This window comes from Anguilla rostrata, chromosome 7 (assembly GCF_018555375.3).
Source record: "Anguilla rostrata isolate EN2019 chromosome 7, ASM1855537v3, whole genome shotgun sequence".
Lineage (NCBI taxonomy): Eukaryota > Metazoa > Chordata > Actinopteri > Anguilliformes > Anguillidae > Anguilla > Anguilla rostrata.
This window is the reverse complement of record NC_057939.1, coordinates 44,977,814-44,999,926: the sequence shown is the minus strand read 5'-3', so window position 1 is coordinate 44,999,926 and position 22,113 is coordinate 44,977,814. Positions and strand designations below refer to the sequence as shown.

General features: G+C 51.7%; 1 protein-coding gene across 2 annotated transcripts in view; it reads right to left on the bottom strand.

Moving 5' to 3' along the window:
• Nucleotides 1-22,113, bottom strand: part of LOC135259819 (F-box/WD repeat-containing protein 7) — a 144,106-nt gene that overhangs the window by 83,482 nt on the left and 38,511 nt on the right. For both annotated transcript variants that reach the window (XM_064344586.1, XM_064344587.1), the window contains exon 3: nucleotides 5,845-6,519. In XM_064344586.1, coding sequence (XP_064200656.1) covers nucleotides 5,845-6,450 — 606 coding nt within the window. In that variant the 5' untranslated portion in view covers nucleotides 6,451-6,519. The remainder of the gene's footprint in view (nucleotides 1-5,844; nucleotides 6,520-22,113) is intronic.

Sequence of the window (22,113 nt, the reverse complement as noted above, 5' to 3'; positions counted from 1 at the left end):
GCTATCACGGCCACACTCACCGACTAATACGCCACACTGTCACCGAACAACGGGTGACAGTCACATGCTTTGACATCCCGGACTACAGCGAACAATGCAGTGTGACAATTATCGCCATTTAAAACGCCAAATGACGCTTTTTTAAAAAAAATGTGAAATTGTTTCCCTTCCTTCAGTACCGAGACGCGGTCGAGCTCCGCTTCGACAGAGGCTGCGGGGAACGTGAAACGAGGGAGACTGAAATGCGCCGCACCGTGAAAGAGGAACGGCCCATTGATTTCCGCGCAAACATTCCCCGGCCAAAAAAAAAAAACACACCCCAGAAACACAATTACCCCCCTTTTTTTAAATACAGACACCATTCATTAGTCTGTCGAGCGCTCAAAGACTTAGCTAAACAAACGCTGGCAAATCTAACAAGCGAACCGCCTCTTCGGGCTATCCGTGGCCCGCTCTTATTGGTGTTTTAACATGCTAACGCTGCAGAAAACTGCACAGCTCGGCACGCCTTACGAAATTCGAAAGAGGATTTCCGTAACCCACCAGGCCCCAAGACCCAGTTTGGGCTTCACAGACATTACATTACATTACAGGCATTTAGCAGATGCTCTTATTCAGAGCGACTTACAGAACTTTTACATGGCAGTTACAATGCATCCATTTATACAGCTGGATATATACTGACGTCTCAGTGCACAATGAACAGGTCAGAAGGCGGGCTTGTGAGCGCGTGCAGGAGGTGACTCTGTTCATGGGCCTATAAAAAAGCCTCGTCTCCCCAGAGGGGCATCCCACAGCCGGAAGGGTGTGGCCATCCTCAGGAGGGGCTCCAGCTCCGGGGGGAGGAGCTCAGAGGGGTGGCGGTAGCGGCGGCGCGGGCCTCGGGAGGACGCCACGATGCGGGCGGGGTTCCGGGGCAGCCCACGTCCGCTCGCTCACCCGCGTCACGCGGCGCGGCGGCTAAAAGCGACCCTCGCGCCATTGTCCCCCCCCGGATTATGGGAGTCAAAGGGCCAGACGCCAGGCTCCGCTCGGCCAAAGAGGGCCGGCCGATGGGCAGCCTAATCCCGGCCAGCTGGTCCGCGGCATTCTTTGGAGGGGCGAAGGGCCACTGCTGCACATTTCACTTTTTCAGCCCATTCACGGGGAGAGCGGCCGCTCGGACACAAAGGCTAGGACACACAGACGCTAGTGCACAAATGTTAGCACACAAACAATAGCGAACAAACACACACAGAAAAACTAGCACACAAACGCTAGCACACAAACACTAGCGAACAAACACACACAGAAACACCAGCAGACAAACCCTAGCACACAAAGACTAACGCACACAAACGCCAGCGCACAAAAACGCTAGTACACATCGATGCTAATGTACACACACGCTAACACACACAAACGCTAGCACACAAAGACTAGCGCACAAACGCCAGCACACACAAACGCTAGTACACATAGATGCTAACCGTACACACACACGCTAACGCACACAAACGCTAGCACACAGCCAGGTCTTCCTCCTGGCGTGATATACTGTACCACACAGGTAACAGCTTTCCACAGTTTCTAGGGAATGCCTCGACATCGCTGAAAAATGCACTCTTAACACATTTAAATACAGAACGTATCAAAAAATACGTTTTTCTTGGGATCAAATTCCATTTTTCTTTCTCCATTTGCATAATTTTAAGGTAGAAATTGTCCCGGAAACAGCAGACTGTAAACTGCCTGTTGGAAGAGCCGTACGTACTTCTCTATTCTTAGACCAGTTAGAGAGCCATCAAGCCCTCTACACAGTGCATCTCAGCTCCGTACTAAACCCTGCTCTCCGCCCCTCACGCTCCTCACTTCACCTCGCGGGACAGGAAGTCTCACCTTCCGCCCAACCTATGAGGGGAAACGCCAACCGTACCACTCTCTTCCTGTCTAACTCCTCAAAAGCGGACTAAGTAAGCCAAAGTATCATTGTGCTTATGCAAGTGGCCACAACACAGAGCCTAAACCAACAGGATACACAGTGAGAGCTAAAGACATAATGAGCGATAACCTACCCAATGTATTCAGAAACATGACACAATAAACACACACATGTATATGGAAAACATGGAAACCAGTTGAAAATCATCATCATGCTTGTATGGTACCATTATGGTATGGTCCAAAAACAGAAGAGGTCCCAAAATACCCCAGTATATAAAGAATTGAGGCGTTACATGATAAGGCAGTTTTTCTCTACTGAGTATTTCTCCAAAAGGCTGCATGTGCCGTACCCCAGGGTTAACAGCATGTCTGTTATCGGCCCGGAGGAAGCGGCTAATTTGGGCCTGTCCCGCCGCCAGAGTCCGCCGCACCTGTAGCCGAGTGCGCCGAGATCGCCTGTCCCGCAGGAATGCCCGGGACCCCTGCCACCCCCAACGAGCTGCAACCCACCCCCACCTCCACCCTCTACCCCCCACCCCACCGAAATGCATTCATCAGGCTCCTAACTGGGCGAGTTTCCACATTCCTACCCCTCCCCCACCCCCACCGCACGCACGGCATTTGACGCTGACTCCTCCCCCTTTTACTCCTCTCGAAAGAAAAATGCTTGGATACTCCATCCCAATTACACAAATATAAAAAAATAAACTTTATTCGCCTTAAACACAAAAGTTGTGCTAATTCTAGGTCTAAGAATTTTCGGCCAGCCCTCCAGAACGTTCCCTGAGGTTCCCCCTCGTGCGGCAGCTGCGGGAGACCGTGGCCGTGAGAAGTGACGTGACCTGGGGGGGGGGTGGAGGGGGTCGGCTCGCACAGCGAGAGTGACGGGGGCGAAGGTCAGCGCTGACTTTCAAACTTTGAGAATAGCCCAAATTCTCCCCGGACAAAGGAATCCATGCCTATTTATAACTCGTTTGGTTTTGACTTTCCTTTGCCCGTGAAATTTGGATGTGGCTAAAGACTTTCTCCGTCGCTTCTCACCAAAATTCATGTAGTTCCAAGAGAAAAATAAAAACACGGGTAATAATGTAGCCTATGTCCCTGGACATACCGCAAACCCCACAAAGCAGTTCAAGGACAAATCGCTAAAACATCACAGAAAGTTTCATCTAAACGCTTTCCCCCAGACTCTCTTTTTCCAAACGCATTGTTCCTGCATGAAAGAAGCTCATACTTTTTCACGGTAATTTACGGCGCAAGGTAAACTGCTAATACGCTTTGAGAGAACGGCGCGGGGGGGGGTGTCGCTGGTTAAATCTTCGCTCCGGAAGATTATAGCCCAGAACACAGCTGTCTCTCACGCGAGGGGATCAGAGGCTCCAGGTCTGCCGCCGACGATCGCGGCGGGCTGTCGTCGGTAATGGTTTTTCGGACGGGAACCAAACGAGCCGTGAGATTTAACGGCGCGGCGGCCGGAAAGCCCGAACGGGCGTCGGGTACCGCGGCGGGCAAAAAACACACGGAGACGAAAAACGTTTTTTTTTTTTTGGGAAAGTTAAAGGTATTTCATTGCTAATATTCCAGGGGAATCAAGAAACTGTTGATGTCTGACAGACACGCACATACACACACACGCACATGCATACACACACACACACGCACACACACACACACACACTTCCCCTTAATCACACCACACACCAAGAGTTCAGAGCCAAGAGAAGTTCAAGCCAGCCTATAAAACCCTGGGTGCTACAGAGTCCATTAGGTGGACCTTTCAACAGCTTTCCACAGCCGACACATGCTCCAGTCCCCACTGCTGACAAGTCCCCAAATCCAATTAAAGCCATTATGCCTGACTGCAAGATCATGCCACAGGCACAAAGATACTCTGAGGTAAAACATGCCTCCGTATGTACCAGGTGGGGTACAGAGGAATAAGGACACCTGTTGCTTAGCCCGGACTCAAAGGTCCACATAAGCGCAGTTTGCGACGTTAATCCATTTACTGTAACTTCTGTACAGGTCTGAGATCAGCTGGCACACATTCTAGAGAAGGCTTCAACTGGTCAAACGGAAACTAACGCTGTTCTGGGATCAGCAGCATGCTCACAAACAGAGAGACTCACCAGGAGCAGTGCCACCCTCTTCATGGTTCTGTTCCCCATCTTTCGGTGATGGGAGGTGGGGGGGGGGTCTCTCCTGCAGCCACCCAAAGTCCAGCAAGCGTGCGGCGCTCTGGCTGAGTGATGTAGAGGGGCCGAGCCGCTCTGTCAGACGCCCGTCTGCTGTCCCTCGCTCTAGACTGCCGTAGTAGAGAGAGTCTGTGCACTCGCCCTCTCTCTCTCTCTCTCTCTCTGGACTCCACTATCACACTGCTCTATATCTTCTCACTCTAAAACTCCAGGGGCAAATGGGTCTATCCAGTGGCTGTCGAAGAGAGCAGTCCTCTCTCTCTCTCTTTCTCTCTCTGTCTCTCAACAGCAGACTGCTCTGCCCAGCGCCTCTCTCTCTCTCTCTCACCAGCTGACTGCTCTACCCAGTGCCTCCCCCTCTCTCTCTCTCTCTCTCTCTCGCTCTCCCTCTCTCACCAGCAGACTGCCCTACCCAGCGCCTCCCTCTCTCTCACACACACCAGCAGACTGCTATACCCAGTGCCTCTCTGTCTCTCTCTAGCAGGCTGCTCTACACAGTGTCTCTCTCTCTCTCTCTCTCTCTCTCTCTCTAGCAGACTGCTGTCTCTGTCTCTCACTCTCTGTCTCTCGCTCTCTGTCTGTCTCTCTCTCGGTCTCTCTCTCTCTCAGTAAGCTACTCTACAGGGCATCTGCACACACTGACTGAGCTGCATCTGCTGCTCTCCCACACAGGGGAGCTCGGGTGGGGGGGGCACAGGGGGAGCGGCGCGCTCCTCTACAGGGGGCGCAGAGACACATCGCTCAGCACAACAGACACATTCCAGCCAGCCCACAGAGGTCACTCGGGGGCGCGCCCAAAAAACAATTGCTCACAGCTCTCAGGGTCCCCGGGGCGCGGGACGTCCAGAAGCCCCCAGAAGCCAGACCCCAAACCTACTAACCCCCCCCACCCCAAATTCTACCACCATGCCAGGGACAGACAATTCTACTACCCCAGGGGTGAGACAGCTGTAAACTCCCGGCCTTAAAGGTTGACCCGGGGGTGGAGCCAGGTTAGGAGAGGGAGGACAGTGGGCTTTAACGTCATTATTCCAGGTTTAATTAGTCCTCTCTAATTAAGACAGGACTCATATGGGCTGGCAGCTGATCTCTATAAAGGGTGACTGGAGGAGCTTTCTTCCCCCCCCCGGCAGGGTCAGGGGGCTGGATATGTCACACACTCACGAGCCTCATTCCTGCAGACTGTTCGATCCCAGCTCATTTTCCACAGGCCCAATCGGCCTGTAGCTCACGTTAATGTGTAGTTTTCAAAGCCATGGCCCTCCAGCCCATGAAACAAGCCTGTGAACGGCACTCATTGGTCATGGAAAGGAGTCGTGGACAGTTCATAAGGGAGATATGACAGGATGGTCTTAAATATCTGATTGTAGGAAACAGCGACCAAAATTCAGATCTAGAGTTTTTCCTTCGAGTACATGTTTTTTCAGTAAGGGAAATAATATTCATAAATCCATAAACGCAACACGTTCCGACTTTACTGCCATTCGTACACTAGAGGGAGCCAAATACCGCAGAATCAGAGGGGAGAGGAGGATGTCTTGGCGGATTCAGAATACACCAACAAATCTGCACCAAAAGAGGGGGCTTTGCAGGAAACGGGTGTCTTAACAGGCCAAAGGCAGTTAAATTAAAAGCTACTCATAGCGGATCATCTCCAGCATGGCTAAAATGGTGGTTCTGATTGTGAGTGTGAGACGGTGATGGGGTGGAGCTGCAGCGATCTTACCTTAGTTTTGAAGAGGGAGGCCGGGGTTCGAGGAGTCTGCTCGGAGGACACCTCCATGTTGTGGTTGGGGTCGGAGACGCTGTTCCTGAGGGAGGGGGAGTGGAGGCGGCCCCCCTCCTCGCCCTCCTCCTCCTGCCCGCTCTCCTCCGAATGCTCGAAGTCGTCGCTGTCCTGGTCCATCTCCTCCTCCTCCTCGTCCTCGTCCTCCTCTCCGCCCTCCTCGTCCTCCTCTTCCTCCTCCTCGTCCCGCCCCTCGGGGGGCTCGTCCTCCTCGTTGTTGTTGTCCTCCTCGTCCCTCCGCTCGGCCTGCCACGCCCACGGCGGCCCTTTCGCCGGCCCGTTCTCCCCGTTCGCCTCGCCCTCCCCGGGTGCCGACGCCGCCGATGCCGCCGCCGCCGCCGCCTCTGGGCCGTCGCTGGCCCCGGGCCCCGCCGCGGACCGCCTCTGCTGCTGCTGCTGCTGCTCTTCCTCCAGCACGCGGTCCATGTGCTCCTCCTCCTCGCCCTCCTCCCCCGGCTCGCGGGGCGCCCGGGCCGAGGAGGCGTTAGCGCGCGCCGACCCCCCCGGCCGGCGCCGCCTGCCCCCCCCCAGCAGATCCGAGTTCATTTCCAAAAGCCAGCTTGCGACCTCCTGCACCTTCGCTAGGCTGTCCGAGGAGGAGAAGGGCTTGGCATTCTGCAACGGGGGGGGGGGGAGAGAGAGGGGAGGAGACAGGGAGGGAGAGAGAGAGAGTAAGGGGGGAGGGGGAGAAGAGAGAGAAGGGGGAGGGGAGCAAGGGATGGTGGGAGGGAGAGGGAGAGAAGAGAGAAAGAGGGAAGCAAAGGAGGGAGAGGAGAGGGAGCGAAGGAGGGAGAGGGATGAGAGGGGAGAGAGGAAACAGGGGAGAGGAGAGAGAGGAGAGGAGAGCAGGAGGAGGGAGAGGAGAGGAGAGAGGAGAGAGGGAGAGAGAGAAGGGGAGGAAGAGGGAGGAGAGAGGGGAGAGAGAGGGAGCAAGGGTGAGGGAGAGGAGGGAGAGAGAGGGAGGGAGGGGGGATGGGAGAGCTGTTATTACACTCCTTTGAATAAAAAGCCCACAAACGCCCTCCATTACCCGGCCCACGCTGACACTGTTTACTCAGAGAGAGGCTGCGGCCCGTCCTGAGAGCGCTTTTTAATTGCCAATAACAACCCATCTTTTATTCATGCGCCTCAAACCGTCTTTTCATTATTCATTTTCTTTTTAGGGATCGGACGGGACGCGGCGCAGGGGAACGAAGGGGCGCTCTGCGCGTTTCGAAGGCGTCGACGCCGCCCGCGACGGGCCCGGGGCCGTCGGCCGACGGGGCGTCCGGGGGTCCGAGAAAACCCGGGTCCGGCAGAACCGCGTCCGCCGCGTAAAAGCAGGCCCGTCCAGAAACAGACGAAAATAAATTAAAAAAAAACAGACGAAAATTAAAAAGACGAAAATAAATACAAAAAGACTCTAATTAATAAAAAATAACTGACGAAAATAAATTTTAGAAGATGAAATTTTATGAAAAATACACAAAAAAAAAAAAAAAAAGACGAAAATGCGATGAACAGAGGGATGAAATGAATACTGAGGGGGGGGGGGGGTTCATCTTGTGGTGATTCAATTCAGCCCGGGAGGAAACAACACGAGCGGAAGGTGGAGAAATCCCGTGTCGCGCTCCGTTCACGTAGCGGCTAAACGTTAGCGACAGTCAGATTAACCCGAGAAAGCGCTTTAGAAAAAAAAAAAAGAAGAAGAAAAGCCAGTCTGGAGGACCAGACCAGACCAGATCGATGGAGAGACGCGAAACGCCCCCCCCCGCTCCTGAGTAAGATTGAGATGGGCCGCCGTCGCCCCCGGCTGATGTTTTTTAAACCGCCCCCAGCCGTCTGGCCCGTCCCGGGTGCCGATGTCCGGGGCGATCCATCAGCGAGCGGACGAGACCTCGGCGAAAACCTCCGCGGTGTTGCCGAACGCCAACGTGCCGTCTGACGTTTTCCAAAGGACGCGCGGTCGGGAATGTGCCATTAGATGAGCGCTCAACTCCGAATTTGTTTTACGCTAAGACCAGCAGCGTAGCACGAGGCTATGCGCTGAAGACCCTGTGCAGTCTTTCATGTGAAGGCATTAGCTAACCATTCAAATTTATACACAGGAAAATAATGCTTCCTTTTGACGTAAAGCAAAGTGTTGGGAGGTGTGATGCAGTGTGTGTGTTCTATGTGTGTGTGTGTGTGTGTGTGAGGACAATGAACCCCCTATGAGCCCCCTTGCCCCACAGAACCACAGTGCCTATAAGCCCATCCCCCCCTCCCTCACAGTACCTATGAGCCCCCCACCCCCCCCAGAGCCACACACTATCTTTCAGTCCCTCCCCCCCCAGAAACACACACCTACCCCCGAGAACACAGAAACACCAGCAAGCAGACGGCAGTGACCTCGCAGAGAGAGGAGGCACAGCTCATCAAGCGATTCTCCAGGAATCGATCACCCCGGCTCCCCTCCGCTCGGCCCGACGAGGCTACGCGTTCTCCGATAGCGCTTCGCGGCGGCGCTTCCCCTCGACAGGGTTCGGGGGGGCCGGAAGGTGCCGCGGGGTCTGGAGCTCGCTAATATCTCAAGCGAGGTGGGGGGTGGTGGGGGGGTGAAATATAATGAAGAGGAGAGAAGTGATGAGGTCTCCGGAGCGCGTTAGGGCTTGGGCTTAATGTGCCGTTGATGAGAAAGGGTCCATTACAATCCTCAGAGCTCTGCTTTACCGCGACGTGGAGCCGCGCGCGCGCTCGCGCGAATCAGCCGCGTTCCCGCTGGAGCTTCCCTTTTCGCCAAACGAATAAACGGCGTGATGGACCGCCGCGGCGTCTGAGGGACGGCTCAGAAACGACCGGCCTAAATAATTCATAAAATCGGTTCGACGCCGGCACTGCTAGCGCTCCAGGAATCATCGCAAGGCATCATCTGGGCCCCCGCAGATTCGGCCAGCACTATGTAATTAACACACAGGCTACTGAAATAAACAGGATTAACCTTGAGAGGGTAAGATGGCCAGTTCCTTTCCCCCACAAAGAGTGCTTTCCACGAATAGCTTGTGCGCGGGACTTTGCCCTGATCGTACAGCAGCCAGCGGCAACTGGCCTACTCGCCGTCCAAGAAGGCCACATTTCATTGGCCACATACACACAAGTATGAAAAAAAACTTCAGCTGAGCGTGACCTAAACAAGTTAACTCTCACAAATAGTGTATGAATTTCAGCAGATAATACAGCAAAGCATTCTGCACCTTAGGCACTAATGCATGCCTAGCATCAGTAAACAAGTTAATGATATTGATACACATGTATTCCGGAATATCACCACTCAAAACAAATTTTGTAAGCGACTGAGACTGATAATGAAAACAAACACAAAATCAAGCAGCGTCATGCGTCGGTACAGAAGGCCTAAATGAATTGCAAAGAACGCAGTGATGAACTCTCACTTTCCTGGAGAGCTGCTTGTAGTTTAAAGCTATGACCAGCAGGGGGCGAGGCTGCATTAAAAACACGGAGCCTCGAAAATCGGCCACCGGCCCAATGTGGCACCTAGGTGGCAATCTAAGCGAGCAGCGCAGATGAAATTCAGCATCCTGCATTCCAAATGGTTCCACCACAATCCAACATTTGAATATTCAAATTCAAATACATTATTTTCCATTAAATCTTAATGGGATAGAAATGTTTTTTTTTTACGCTTTCAAGCAAATAAAGTGCCTCGCACACATTGCAGTACAAAAGCCCTAATTCCTCAAACGGCCTGCATTTTTACAGCGTGCACATAAAGCCTGAAATCTCCCCGCGTGCAGAAATTAAGCAGCGCCTGACGTTCGTTTTCGGAGAGAGCGCGGAGGTACGGGGCGAACGCGGTTCCAATTGCCTGCGATTATTCCTCCGGCGCCGATTCATCAAGCAGCCGCTCTACGCCGAAGCACAACACCGGATGGAAACCCTTCTTCTGAACATAATTGACTTTATCTTGGGCTTTTTTTTTTTTTTTTTTAAAGGGCGTTTAATTTTCGGAACAGCTGCTTAATCGCTCCCGTTAAAACCCTCCGTTATCCGCGGTCCGAGACCCTTCGGAGGGCGGAGCCCGGGGCGATTGACAGCGTCGCCGGTCCTAAAAGATGTTTTCCTGCTTAATGAAGCGACGCGGAGGGGGGCCTTGCTCAATAAGCCATTAAAAATGCACGCGAGGCAGAGAACGAACGGACGCGGATGCTGAAGACGGAGGGGGGAGATGTTATGAATTCATAACGAAGAAGACGGAGTGCAGCACAGTGGGTAAGGAACTGGGCTTGTAACCGAAAGGTCGCAGGTTCGATTCCCGGGTAAGGACACTGCCGTTGTACCCTTGAGCAAGGTACTTAACCTGCATTGCTTCATCCAGCTGTATAAATGGATACAATGTAAAATGCAGTAAAAAAACTGTGTAAGTCGCTCTGGATAAGAGCGTCTGCTAAATGCCTGTAATGTAATGTAATGTAAGACGGAGTTTAATCACGCTCAAAGTTCGGGCATCCTAACCTTGGCCCTACGTCGGCGCAGGTCGTGTCTCGGAGAAGAGGCCATGGAAGAGCTCTACACAAATCTCCACTAAGGTGGAAATTCTGGTAGGACGGACAAAGTCCATGGAATTATCCAAAATGTTCAAAATCAGAAAACAAACATAGCTCATGGTTTTAGCGAGCCTAAAATGTCAAAATGAAAAGCACTGCCATAGCTTCGCTATGAGAACCACTCGATCCCATGTTCGGCGTCTGAGTTACTGTCCAAGCCCAGTGCCAGCTCGCCACGTTTGCAGAGTTTTTGATTCCTTCAAAAAAAACAAACAAAAAAAAAAACACACAGGGTTGCTATATTTCACCACCCTTCTGTCACAGCCCGTCCCACAATGCATCAGCACCCGGGATGACACGACTCCTCCGGGCAGACCTGCACTCCGTAAGGTTCCCCTGTTAGGGTAGATCTACCCTACTTCACACTGTGCCTATATATTCAATATTAGCTTATTATTTTAAACACTTTAAACATGACCAGTACGGCAAAGCCATGGAGAGGTGAGATGGGATAATCCTGCTAGAGTCACTGTGCAAAACACATTTTATTTTTACCTCAGGCGCGCGTAAGATTCAAATGACTAAAATGCAACTGAACTGCCATCGCATTCACTCATAACTGCACTGAGAGCCACAGATGTAGAGAGCCCAAATGAAGCACTGCCCTGGTGTTCATTTCCCAATAATGAGTGTCCAGAACCAAATTAATCTGAAGCTCCAAAATTTACTGTCCGGGTTGCATGTATACATCTGTGGAGGGAATTGGCCGGTAGTATTTCACTGAACTGCCTGAACGTTTGCTTCATCGTAATAAGCAGAACACAGCTTCTTCTGTCCGAGAGAAGCAGTAAATTCAAATCTGTTGTATTTACAGGGGCATTAAAATGTGGGAGAAAAAAAAAAGATTATGAATAATGTTTTAATAAACAGGAATGCCAAACTGGTGTGTTCGCAAGAGAGAACTAATGGACTGCACAGGATGCGTGGACACTTCAGGCAGATCAATGCTCAAGTTCATCATGCAGTCAGACGAGGAGAAATACTAAGGTGGCTGTACCGTTTTCTCCCAGTGCAGGTCAATGTCACGTTCTCGGATTTTTCTACTCCATCGATTGCTCCCGACATGGTGTCCACTTTACAAGGGCCTCTATATCACTCTGGGAAACTATATTCCAGAGGGAGCTCTTCAGGCACGTGTGTCCAGAATACAGAACGCACACATGCACACAAACGCGCCCACACGCATACGTGCCAGCCACACACATACACGTGCACACAAACGCGCCCACACACATGCATCCCAGTCACACACACACACGTGCACGTGAACACACACATACGCGCATACACACACACGCACACATACGCACGCACATGCAAGCACATACACGTGCGTTCACACACACACACACACACACGTGCACACACGCTTGCATGCACACAGATTTCCCATAATGCCGGGCTGGACGATCCATTCAGTGCGCTATCCCACCAAACTGTTTCAGAGCACACCTAGCTCTAGCGCCCTCTGCAGGATAAAGCGCCAGCGCCGACTAACAGGCACGAGCGCCCGACGCTCTACCAAACGCTCGGCGCTCTACCAAACGCCCGACGCTCTACCAAACGCTCGCTTCAGGAGACAGAGGCCCCCCGCCTTTCCCCTGAAGGCGGAGACCATCGTAACACTCTTGTGATCACAGCACAGCTATTCATTTCTGCATCGCTTCTGTTCACCTGAGCCACCGTGCGAGAGCACCCCGTTTCGGGGGCACAGCGGACGCGTCTAATCCCAGACGTGACCCGGCGAGCGGGGTTCGGCCCTCCGCCACGAAGCTGAAACAAAATCAGCTGACTGCAGAGAAATACGAACCGGCGCGTCGGAACCTCGAAACGCTGCACCGCCTGACTTCCGCATTAACGTTGAGGGGCGGCGGCTCGGGTTCATTGTTTTAGCGGCTTCTGGGAAGGGAGTTGGTCGAATTCCAGGGCGGGTCATCTTGGAGGCCCCCCCCCCAGAACCTACGCCCATCCCCCTTCCCTTTCCCGCGAACCTCTGTTTTTTCCTTTTCCTTTCCGTTCCGACATCCCGGCGAGATGGGCTCGGGTTTTGAGCGCAGCCAAACTCTCGCTGCGACAGTCGCGAGTCGCAGCCCCGCCCCCCCGCGCGGCTGGCGCAGCGGGGCCCCCCGTACCCATTTACCCACCCGCTGGGCGCTGGCGGCGTCACGGCGCGCGGCTGCAGCTGGCCCTGCCGGCCCGGCGCGACCTCAGCGGCGTTCCCTGTGACGGGAATAATTCCCCCGAGATTAAAGCCTCGGTTCCCGTGACAACGCAGCCCTCCGTCTCGACAGTGTCAGCGTCGGTCTGGGCCGGCAGCATCGCACAGCACCCCAACCCAGACTTAAACTGGGGGACCCACTGTGTATGCTCAACCCAACCTAGACCTTTGGGCTATCCACGGTGTATGCTCAACCCAACCCAGACTTAAACTGGGGGACCCACTGTGTATGCTCAACCCAACCTAGACCTTTGGGCTATCCACGGTGTATGCTCAACCCAACCCATACTTAAACTGGGGGACCCACTGCATATGCCCAACCCAGACTCAAACTGGGGGACCCACAGTGAATGCTCAACCCAACCCAGACTCAAACTGGGGGACCCACAGTGAATGCTCAACCCAACCCAGACTTGGCTGGGGAACCCACAGTGAATGCTCAACCCAACCCAGACTTGTCTGGGGGACCCACTGTGTATGCTCAACCCAACCCAGACTTAGACTGGGGGACCCACTGTGAATGCTCAACCCAACCTAGACTTTTGGGCTATCCACGGTGTATGCTCAACCCAACCCATACTTAAACTGGGGGACCCACTGTGTATGCTCAACCCAAGCCAGACTTTTGGGCTATCCACTGTGTATGCTCAACCCAACCCATACTTAAACTGGGGAACCCACTGCGTATGCCCAACCCAGACTCAAACTGGGGGACCCACAGTGAATGCTCAACCCAACCCAGACTTTTGGGCTATCCACTGTGTATGCTCAACCCAACCCAGACTTAAACTGGGGGACCCACTGTGTATGCTCAACCCAACCTAGACTTTTGGGGGATGTACTGAGCATGCTCAACCCAACCCGGACTTCTGGGGGATCTACTGAGCATGCTCAACCCAACCAAGACTTGACTCGAGGACCCAGAGTGAATGCTCAACCCAACCCAGACTTAAACCAGAGGACCCACTGTGTATGCTCAACCCAACCCAGACTCAAACTGGGAAACCCATTGTGTACGCTGCTTTTCATTCCAACTGTTATCACAAGCTCTGAATTATAAAAAGCTGCTAATTATTCATAGTTTGACACATTTAACGCCAACTGGCCACATTAAGGCCCAATTATGTCAGAAACAACTATACCCACTGGGCCCCATATTCACATGCCAGAACATTTTATCAGCCAGCTCACACCTCATGTGCTTACATGAGAAATGATTCCCGGTGAAAGAGGTGCATTTTTCATTTTTTATTGATTCAATCAGACAGGGAGGTGAAATCAGCAGGGTCATAAGAGTGTAAGAGTGGACATGACTGCAGAAACTAAACCACAAGTTGTGGAAAACGGAAAGTTCAAAGCCAAATCAAAAGTCGGCAAGACAAACCTGAATCATGCATCACGCTGAATTAAGTTTCACAACAAACTCTGTTTGGTCAAGAGATTGGCATTAACAGAAAGCAGCTCAGACAGCAGGAGTGAATAAAATGGCTTTTTTATTGCGATGACTTAACAGTGAATAGATAAAAAACAACAAACAGACGTAGACACTGCTTATCTAGTTAGTTCTTTCCCGGTGAAAGCTTTTGTTATTCCTCGTTAATAATGTAAAACATCACGACGGCATGACTCCAATTAGGAACAAGCAAGGAACAAGGGAGGGAGCAAAAAGGGCTTGGCGAACGCCAGCCTCCGCCAAAAATAATAATCTTCTTCACCTGGCGATGGCTTCTTGGCAGAGGGGATACAGAACGTACTCCTATCTGCATCCAAACAAGGTTTGCTGCAGTATCATTATCTACAGTTTATCATCTTATCGACCCGTGTCGTTCTGAATCACCTGAACCAAGCCAAGTCTTGTAATTAAACTTTAATGAACACGACTGTACTTCGGTGCCATCTTTTAACGGTTTGAGCGCTTCAATACCGCGACAACCGTACAGGCCGCGACTTCAGCCCTCAACGGCTCGGCTGTGACATTCATGCCGTTTTCCCGCGCGGAAGCGCCACGTTGTTGCGATGACATCACGGGGAAAACGCCCTATGAAACAGAGCGACAGAGACGCCTGCTTTTCCGTCACGCCGGCTGACGAACGCGCGTGTGTCATACAGGACGCAGCTCGTTTAGATTAATCAGCCTCTCTCTCGCGCCGTCTGAAGCGCCCCCAGGTAGGAAACGAACCACTCGGTATATAAAAGCTTCGCCAGAGCAGCGCTGCATCGCAATAACAGGAACCTCTGGGTCCTACTTCCAGGGGGGAATGCTCACGAGCAGATACCGGAGCGGGGGTATGGAGACTCCGGCAGCGCCGCGGAAAGCCAGGATGTTTTCGTTAGCGCCGGGGCCGGCGCGGCGGGGGCGCGGGAGAGAGACCGCGAGCTCGCGGATTCGACCGCGTTTTTATTTATTTATTTATTTTCCTTCTTCTTCTCCGGAAGCCAAACCGTCGCTGAAGGAGGCGACGCCCTTTCGGAGCCGCTCCTGCTGCGGGGCCTTCGTTTACAACTTAAAAGCCCCTTCTTCTCCAGAGGGAGGTTATCTGGCCTTCCGCAGGCTCGGCCAATGAAAGCGCCCATTTCCCTTTCAAAAAAATAAATAAATAAAATAAAATATATATATATATACACACATAGGTTTTAAAAGGGCAGGACTAATCCAGTCGGTGGGCAGGCAGAACGTCTGCCTGACTGACGGCACGCGTGTGGAGAACAGAGCGCAGGAAAAGGCACGTGTGGATGAACGAGCACACGCGTGTGGAGAACAGGGCGCAGGGAAAGGCACGTGTGTGGATGAAGGAGCACACGCGTGTCCATGCGCGTGGACACGTGGGCGTTTATTCTACTTTGCTCTGGATAGCAGCATCTGCCAAATAAACGTAGCGCGACGCAACGTGCGAAAGGTGCGATGTACCGCCTGAAGAGGAGGCGTCGCTCCGGCAACCTCGCTGATCAGAGGAGCTGCCCTCTGCCGCTCTTCATCTCTCGCTCGCCACGGATGAGCGCGTTCAGTCACAGTCATGAGAGCAAACGCTACCCTGCATTTAATCACAGTTATAAGAGCAAGAGCAAATGCTACCTGCATTTAGTCACAGTCATAAGAGCAAACGCTACCCTGCATTTAATCACAGTTATAAGAGCAAGAGCAAATGCTACCTGCGTTCAGTCACAGTCATAAGAGCAAACACTATCCTGTATTCAGTCACAGTCATAAGAGCAAACACTATCCTACACTCAGTCACAGTCATAAGAGCAAATGCTATCTAGCATCAGGGTCACAGTCATAAGAGCAAACACTATCCTGTATTCAGTCACAGTCATAAGAGCAAACACTATCCTACACTCAGTCACAGTCATGAGAGCAAACACTATCCTGTATTCAGTCACAGTCACAAGAGCAAACACTATCCTGTATTCAGTCACAGTCATAAGAGCAAACACTATCCTACACTCAGTCACAGTCATAAGAGCAAACACTATCCTACACTCAGTCACAGTCATAAGAGAAAAACACTACCCTGAATTTAGTCACAGTTATAAGAGCAAGAGCAAACACTATCCTGTATTCAGTCACAGTCATAAGAGCAAACACTATCCTGTATTTAATCACAGTTATAAGAGCAAGAGCAAACACTATCCTGTATTCAGTCACAGTCACAAGAGCAAACTCTATCCAGCATCCAGTCACAGTCATAAGAGCAAACACTATCCAGCATCAGGGTCACAGTCATAAGAGCAAACACTATCCTGTATTCACAGTCATAAGAGCAAACACTATCCAGCATCAGGGTCACAGTCATAGAGCAAACACTATCCGATCAGTCACAGTCATAAGAGCAAACACTATCCAGCATCAGGGTCACAGTCATAAGAGCAAACACTATCCTGTATTCACAGTCATAAGAGCAAACACTATCCAGCATCAGGGTCACAGTCATAAGAGCAAACACTATCCAGCATCAGGGTCACAGTCATAAGAGCAAACACTATCCGATCAGTCACAGTCATAAACAAACCTATCCTGTCACAGTCATAAGAGCAAACACTATCCAGCATCAGGGTCACAGTCATAAGAGCAAACACTATCCAGCATCAGGGTCACAGTCATAAGAGCAAACACTATCCAGCATCAGGGTCACAGTCATAAGAGCAAACACTATCCTGTATTCAGTGCTCATAAGCACTGGTACTCTGTGCCGCCTCCACTACTTTCAAGCACAGCCTCAGTTCTGTAAAGCTCTGCGTATATTTGCAGTTGCATCACTCATGAGTGTAATTCCACACACACATATGAACGGTGGGGTCCAAAAGCTTTGCAGAGTGTTTGAGGAAAATTCCTTTCGCGTTTTGCAACAGAAATCCTTCAGGCATGATCGATCGCCACCAGAGACAGAAGCTAAATTTAAACCCATTAGACCCCTGTGAAACTCAGGCCATCAAATTGAGCCCCCGCTGAGGTACGGACAGAGGCGGTGAGGGGCGGGGTTACTCCACCGACAGGGTTAATCATCGGTGCGAACTCAGAGTACGGAACCACGCCGGTCGAAAACGGCGTGCCACGTTTCGCTAAATCTGTCGAGAGTTTAGCTTGTACGTTCTGACACTCTTGTTAACGGAAGCGTGTTTTCTACGCATCGCGTCCTCTAATTTAGGTTCAGGCCAAGTGCATTTGGCGTCATAGTGTTAGTTCCTGTCAGGAAGGAGTAGTAGCGCTTACAGACACGTTGCCGTGGGCAGCCTAGTACCGGAGAAATCATCCTCTATCCCCAGACCAGAAGACTTTTATAGTGCAGACGGGGCACAGACAAATGCACTGATGCATCAAATTGGGAAAATACATATATATATTGATCGGTAATATATAGCCGAAACATTAATTTTTAATAGGCCGAAGATTTAAAAGATTGCTGGCTTTGGGAAAGTCGCAAGGAGAATCGATAGATACATTTTATTTTAAAATTTTCCCTTACTGAATTTCCAAGCACCTGGAGTACTTACCGTAACCTCCCCCCCCCAAAAAAAAAAAAAAACTAAGTGCATTAACTTTAAGAAACCAAGCATTTAGGTTAGGAAGAATAAGCACTTAATTCAGGCTGTCTCAAACTTATATAGACCATCTTAATGCATCAGCTAGTATGAGGCAATTCGCAATTTAATGCATTCGAGCAACACTGTAAATACGTTATACGAATACTTAAACTGAATATATGCCATGAGAATGTATGGAGAGAATTAGTTTTTTTTTTTTCCAACCCATTTTGAACTAGCCTAGCATAATCACAAAGGGCCTGACTGACTAAGACACCTCAGGATGTGCAAAGCCTTTCAGCGCACACAAAATAAATAACACAACCACTGGCTGGCGCGAACAAATACCAAGACCGCGCCCATAGCGCTCGGTTTTACTGAAGACACCAGTTTTTGCTTCTTTTAAGACCAAGATATCTCTTCGAGCTCTGATCTGCTACACTCTCCCGCGCAGCTATTTTATGTGTGCGCAGGCTACGTAGCGCACAGCTCTCGACAGCCACCACAGCCCCTGCAGAATGCACAGGAGACCGGGGCTGTTAGCGATGCTTAAGATAGTTACAGGCTGTGAAGATCCAGTTCCCCAGTGTGAAAGTCCTTAATTATGCATGACTACCAAAGAGCTGATTTCAGGGTTTTATACGTACAATACTCAAACGCACAGGGCTGAATCGGGGGGGGGAGAGGAGGCGGGAGGAGAAATCCGGGGGTTCAGCCAGGCAAGCAGGCTCGGCGATACTGTAAGAGCACTTTCCATTGACTTATTACCATCGCCCCCCACTTTTCAATGGAGGCTGATTTCTCTGCATCGACTGCAACCGGGCCTCAGAAACCCCAAGGCTCAGGATGTCTGGTAAACACTTCTTCGGGGGGTATGGGTGGGGGAGTGTTTGACACGTTCCACATTACACCTCGACAACAACTCAAGGTGGAAATCAACAGAGGTGGTGGAATGGGGGGGGGGGGGGGCCTGCAATCGACAAAATGCCAACTAAATGTGTGCCTTGTCTCAAAGGGGTTCAGACATCCTTGCAAACCACCGAACAAAGTACCCTCTCTGGCAGACATAGTCAACAGACTGCGGTGTTTGCTGCACAGCTGACCCTGGCCTGCAGTCACAGGGGAACGTCTGAGGTGCCCACCGCCCTCAAACCTGCCGTCCCGTGAAAAGACGTCCCGTCCCGTCCCACCGAACTCGCCCCGTACCTCTGGATGATACACCCAGGAGACGCTCTGCTCTGGGAGCCCTGACTGACGATGATGATGAAAGGGACCGTTTATTTTCATTAAAGAGCAAAGTGGAATGCACCTGCAGCAAACAATTCCGTGGAAAGGCGTTGTCAACGCAACAGAGAGTCGAGGGGGGGGGGGCAGAACTGCGAGGACGTGCGGTCACCCGCCATTTATTTATGGCGACGCACTGGGCGCATAAAGAAAGAAGAGGACTCGGACGCTGTCGCAGCAGCGAAAGCGAAGCTTGGAAAGGCCTGGACGGTGAAGCACGCAGAAGAGCAGCAGGACAGCCTTGCAGGAACCGCAGAGGCCCCGTTGGCCTGTGAGCATCCACTTGGGAGGCACTGCCACAGATCGGGGTTATAAAGAGAAGCTGGCGGTGGCCCCTACCTAAGAAACGACGCTTCCGCAATCAGGTTAATAAACGCGCCGTCCAGGGAAGAGCCAGCGTCTCCCCGACGGCGACTGAGCCGGAGATCAGGCAGCGAAGCGCGAGAGATTTTTTATGAACAACCGTCGGTCTTTCGGGGCCCTGCGCTCTAATAATAAACACACGCGAAAGAGCGTGTCGGCACTCTCGACACATTGAAGCCTGGGCGTAGCGTTGGGCGGCGTCCTTGTGTTACCGCACGTTTCGCCGCGCGGTCGCAACAGTGTCGACCGGCGTCTTCGACGAGGTTGGGTTTGGTGACGCCCACGCACAGTGCTCTCGGTCGCGGGCGTGCGAGCGAACCCAGATATAAATAGGCTAACCGCCGGAAGCGACCGGAACAGGTGCGCGGGAGGGTTTCGGGGGGGGAAATCGCATCACCGCCCACCGGCTGGCGGAGGTCAGTCGGCCATTAGCCGGCGCAGATGTTCGGCGCGCACACCGATCGGTGCGTTCCTGGGGGCCCGGTTTCTAATAGCGGCCAACGAACGGCGGTGTGATTTCGCGGTGGAAAACATATGCGGGGACGGCGTTTCTGAGGGCAATGGAAACGCAGTCATTTTCAATGAGCTCCGGTTCATTTTAAATGCTGAAAGGCAACAGGCTCAGATAATGGAAACGGCCAATTAAAACGCACGCCAACTTCCGACGGTCCCGAAAAGGGCGGACTGAAACATCTCGCCAGCGCAAACCTCAGCTCGCGTCCGCACGTACGCTCTTGTTTTTTTTAATCGCGTGAAATTGGCCTGTATTTGTGTCGATTCCTCTGGGCTGAGAGAAATAAAAGACTGTCCGCTTCGACGAATCGCTGATGCGCGGTTTTGGGTTTGCAGCGAGCGCCGCCAAGTCTGATGACCTCAAAACATCCCCAAAAAAAAAAAACCCCAGCTGCATGTGGCCGGTAGGCTGGAGCTGGGCCCAGTGGCAGCGTCCCTGGCAGTCAGGCAGACGGGGGGCGGCGACGGGTTCGAACGGTAGCCCTGTGAACTCGCACAAGCCGCATCCGACACCCCAGCCAAACGACGACGATCGCGAGATACCCAGCATGCACCAACTGGCTAACTCCTCCCCAGGGCCCCCTCACACAACTGACAGCACTCAACTCCAGCATAAGCACATTGGTCAGAAGAAAAAAACAAAACGAGTTCACACAGACTAATTGCCTGTGGCCTTGCCCACGCTCGTGCATTCTGAAGACCTGGAAGCATTTTTCAGCCAATTAATTTTTTTTTTTCCCTCTTCCCCCAGCTCATTTTCTCACCAAGTGTGTGGAGCTGGCTCAACTAAATGCAAAACAGAACAACAGGCAGTTGGCAGCAAAATCTACATGAATAATAATTAATCTTCCCAGGGAAGATGATTTCAATCTTCTTCTTCTTTTTTTTTTTTAACGCATCAATAAGTGACTGAGAAGGCTTTGCAAACTGCCACGGAGCTTGATCAAAATAATCTACAGTGTCACCGGTGCGCTTAACTCTATGGCAGCTGTAATCAATAACCGCTTAGGTAAATTAAAACCAATCTGCGGCTGAACACTTCCAGGCTGCAGGGAACCCTGGGGGAACTGGCTCAAACTCCCATCCGGGTCCCGTGCTGATATTACGATCATCTCCATTATTAAACCTAAACACGCCGGCAACAACGTGGGACGGTCCTCACTGGCAAATTACCTCCTGCGATTTTATTGCCTCAATAAATACACCGTCGCACAGGGAATACACGCAATTTACGCTGTTCCAAAATAACGTTTTCGCCAGTAAGGGGTTGGATATTATGCAGCGCTTAATTTCTGTAATCATCTGAAAACGTGAAGTTATTTTAACAATAAGGATGTAAGGAGTCCTTTAAGTATGTCTCACCTTTAAGTATAGCTGAACACACGTTAAAGCATACCGGACATAAATAAAACATTTCTTAATTAGCTGGATGTAGTTCAGAAAATCTGCGAATTAACCTGTTCCTGTGTTAATGCTGTTTAAATTGTCACAAAAAAGTGCTCAGATTCGCCACGTTTTTTGGTGCTATGCGACTAGCGGCACAACCAGCAACCGAGCCACAGTGGGGCTTTTTGGAATATTACAAAAGATATGGTGATTTGAGAAGGGCTTGTATCACTCTACCCTCTAAAGAATATTTATGAACCCTTCATCGTGGTAAGCGTCCCATATCCATCTGAAAGGCCTTGCTGCCTGGACAAAAGGTGGTATTCCAGCAACGATGCTGGACCGTCCTCTTTGCACCTGGACCAACTCTAATTTTACTGTAGCTTCAGAACATGTAGCTCAAATGGGGCCTTGAGGCTCCCTTAATCCACTAAGTGGGCACGGAAGCCAAAATGGCCGACCTCGTCCTCCCTTCAGCTCTCACACTCTGAGATCGAAATCGGGAAGAGGACCGTTTTTCGCGCCAGAGCGGGAAGCCTAACCGGGGGCCAACTCATCGATCGGCCGACGGAACGCGGGCGAGCGGCACCTTCGGCTCTTGCGGTCTGACGGCCCGTGAGGTGACGGGCGCGTCCGTCTCCTGCCCGCGAGACCCGCGGACCGAGACCGCGACCGTTTTACCGCTCGCGGGATCGCGTAGCTCCGCGCCGTTCGGCCTCCTGAACGCTCCGCGCTATTAACGCTGTCAGGAACGAGAGAGAGAGAGAGAGAGAGAGCTAGAGAGAGGGGGAGAGAGAGAGAGAGAGAGAGAGAGAGAGCTAGAGAGAGGGGAGAGAGAGA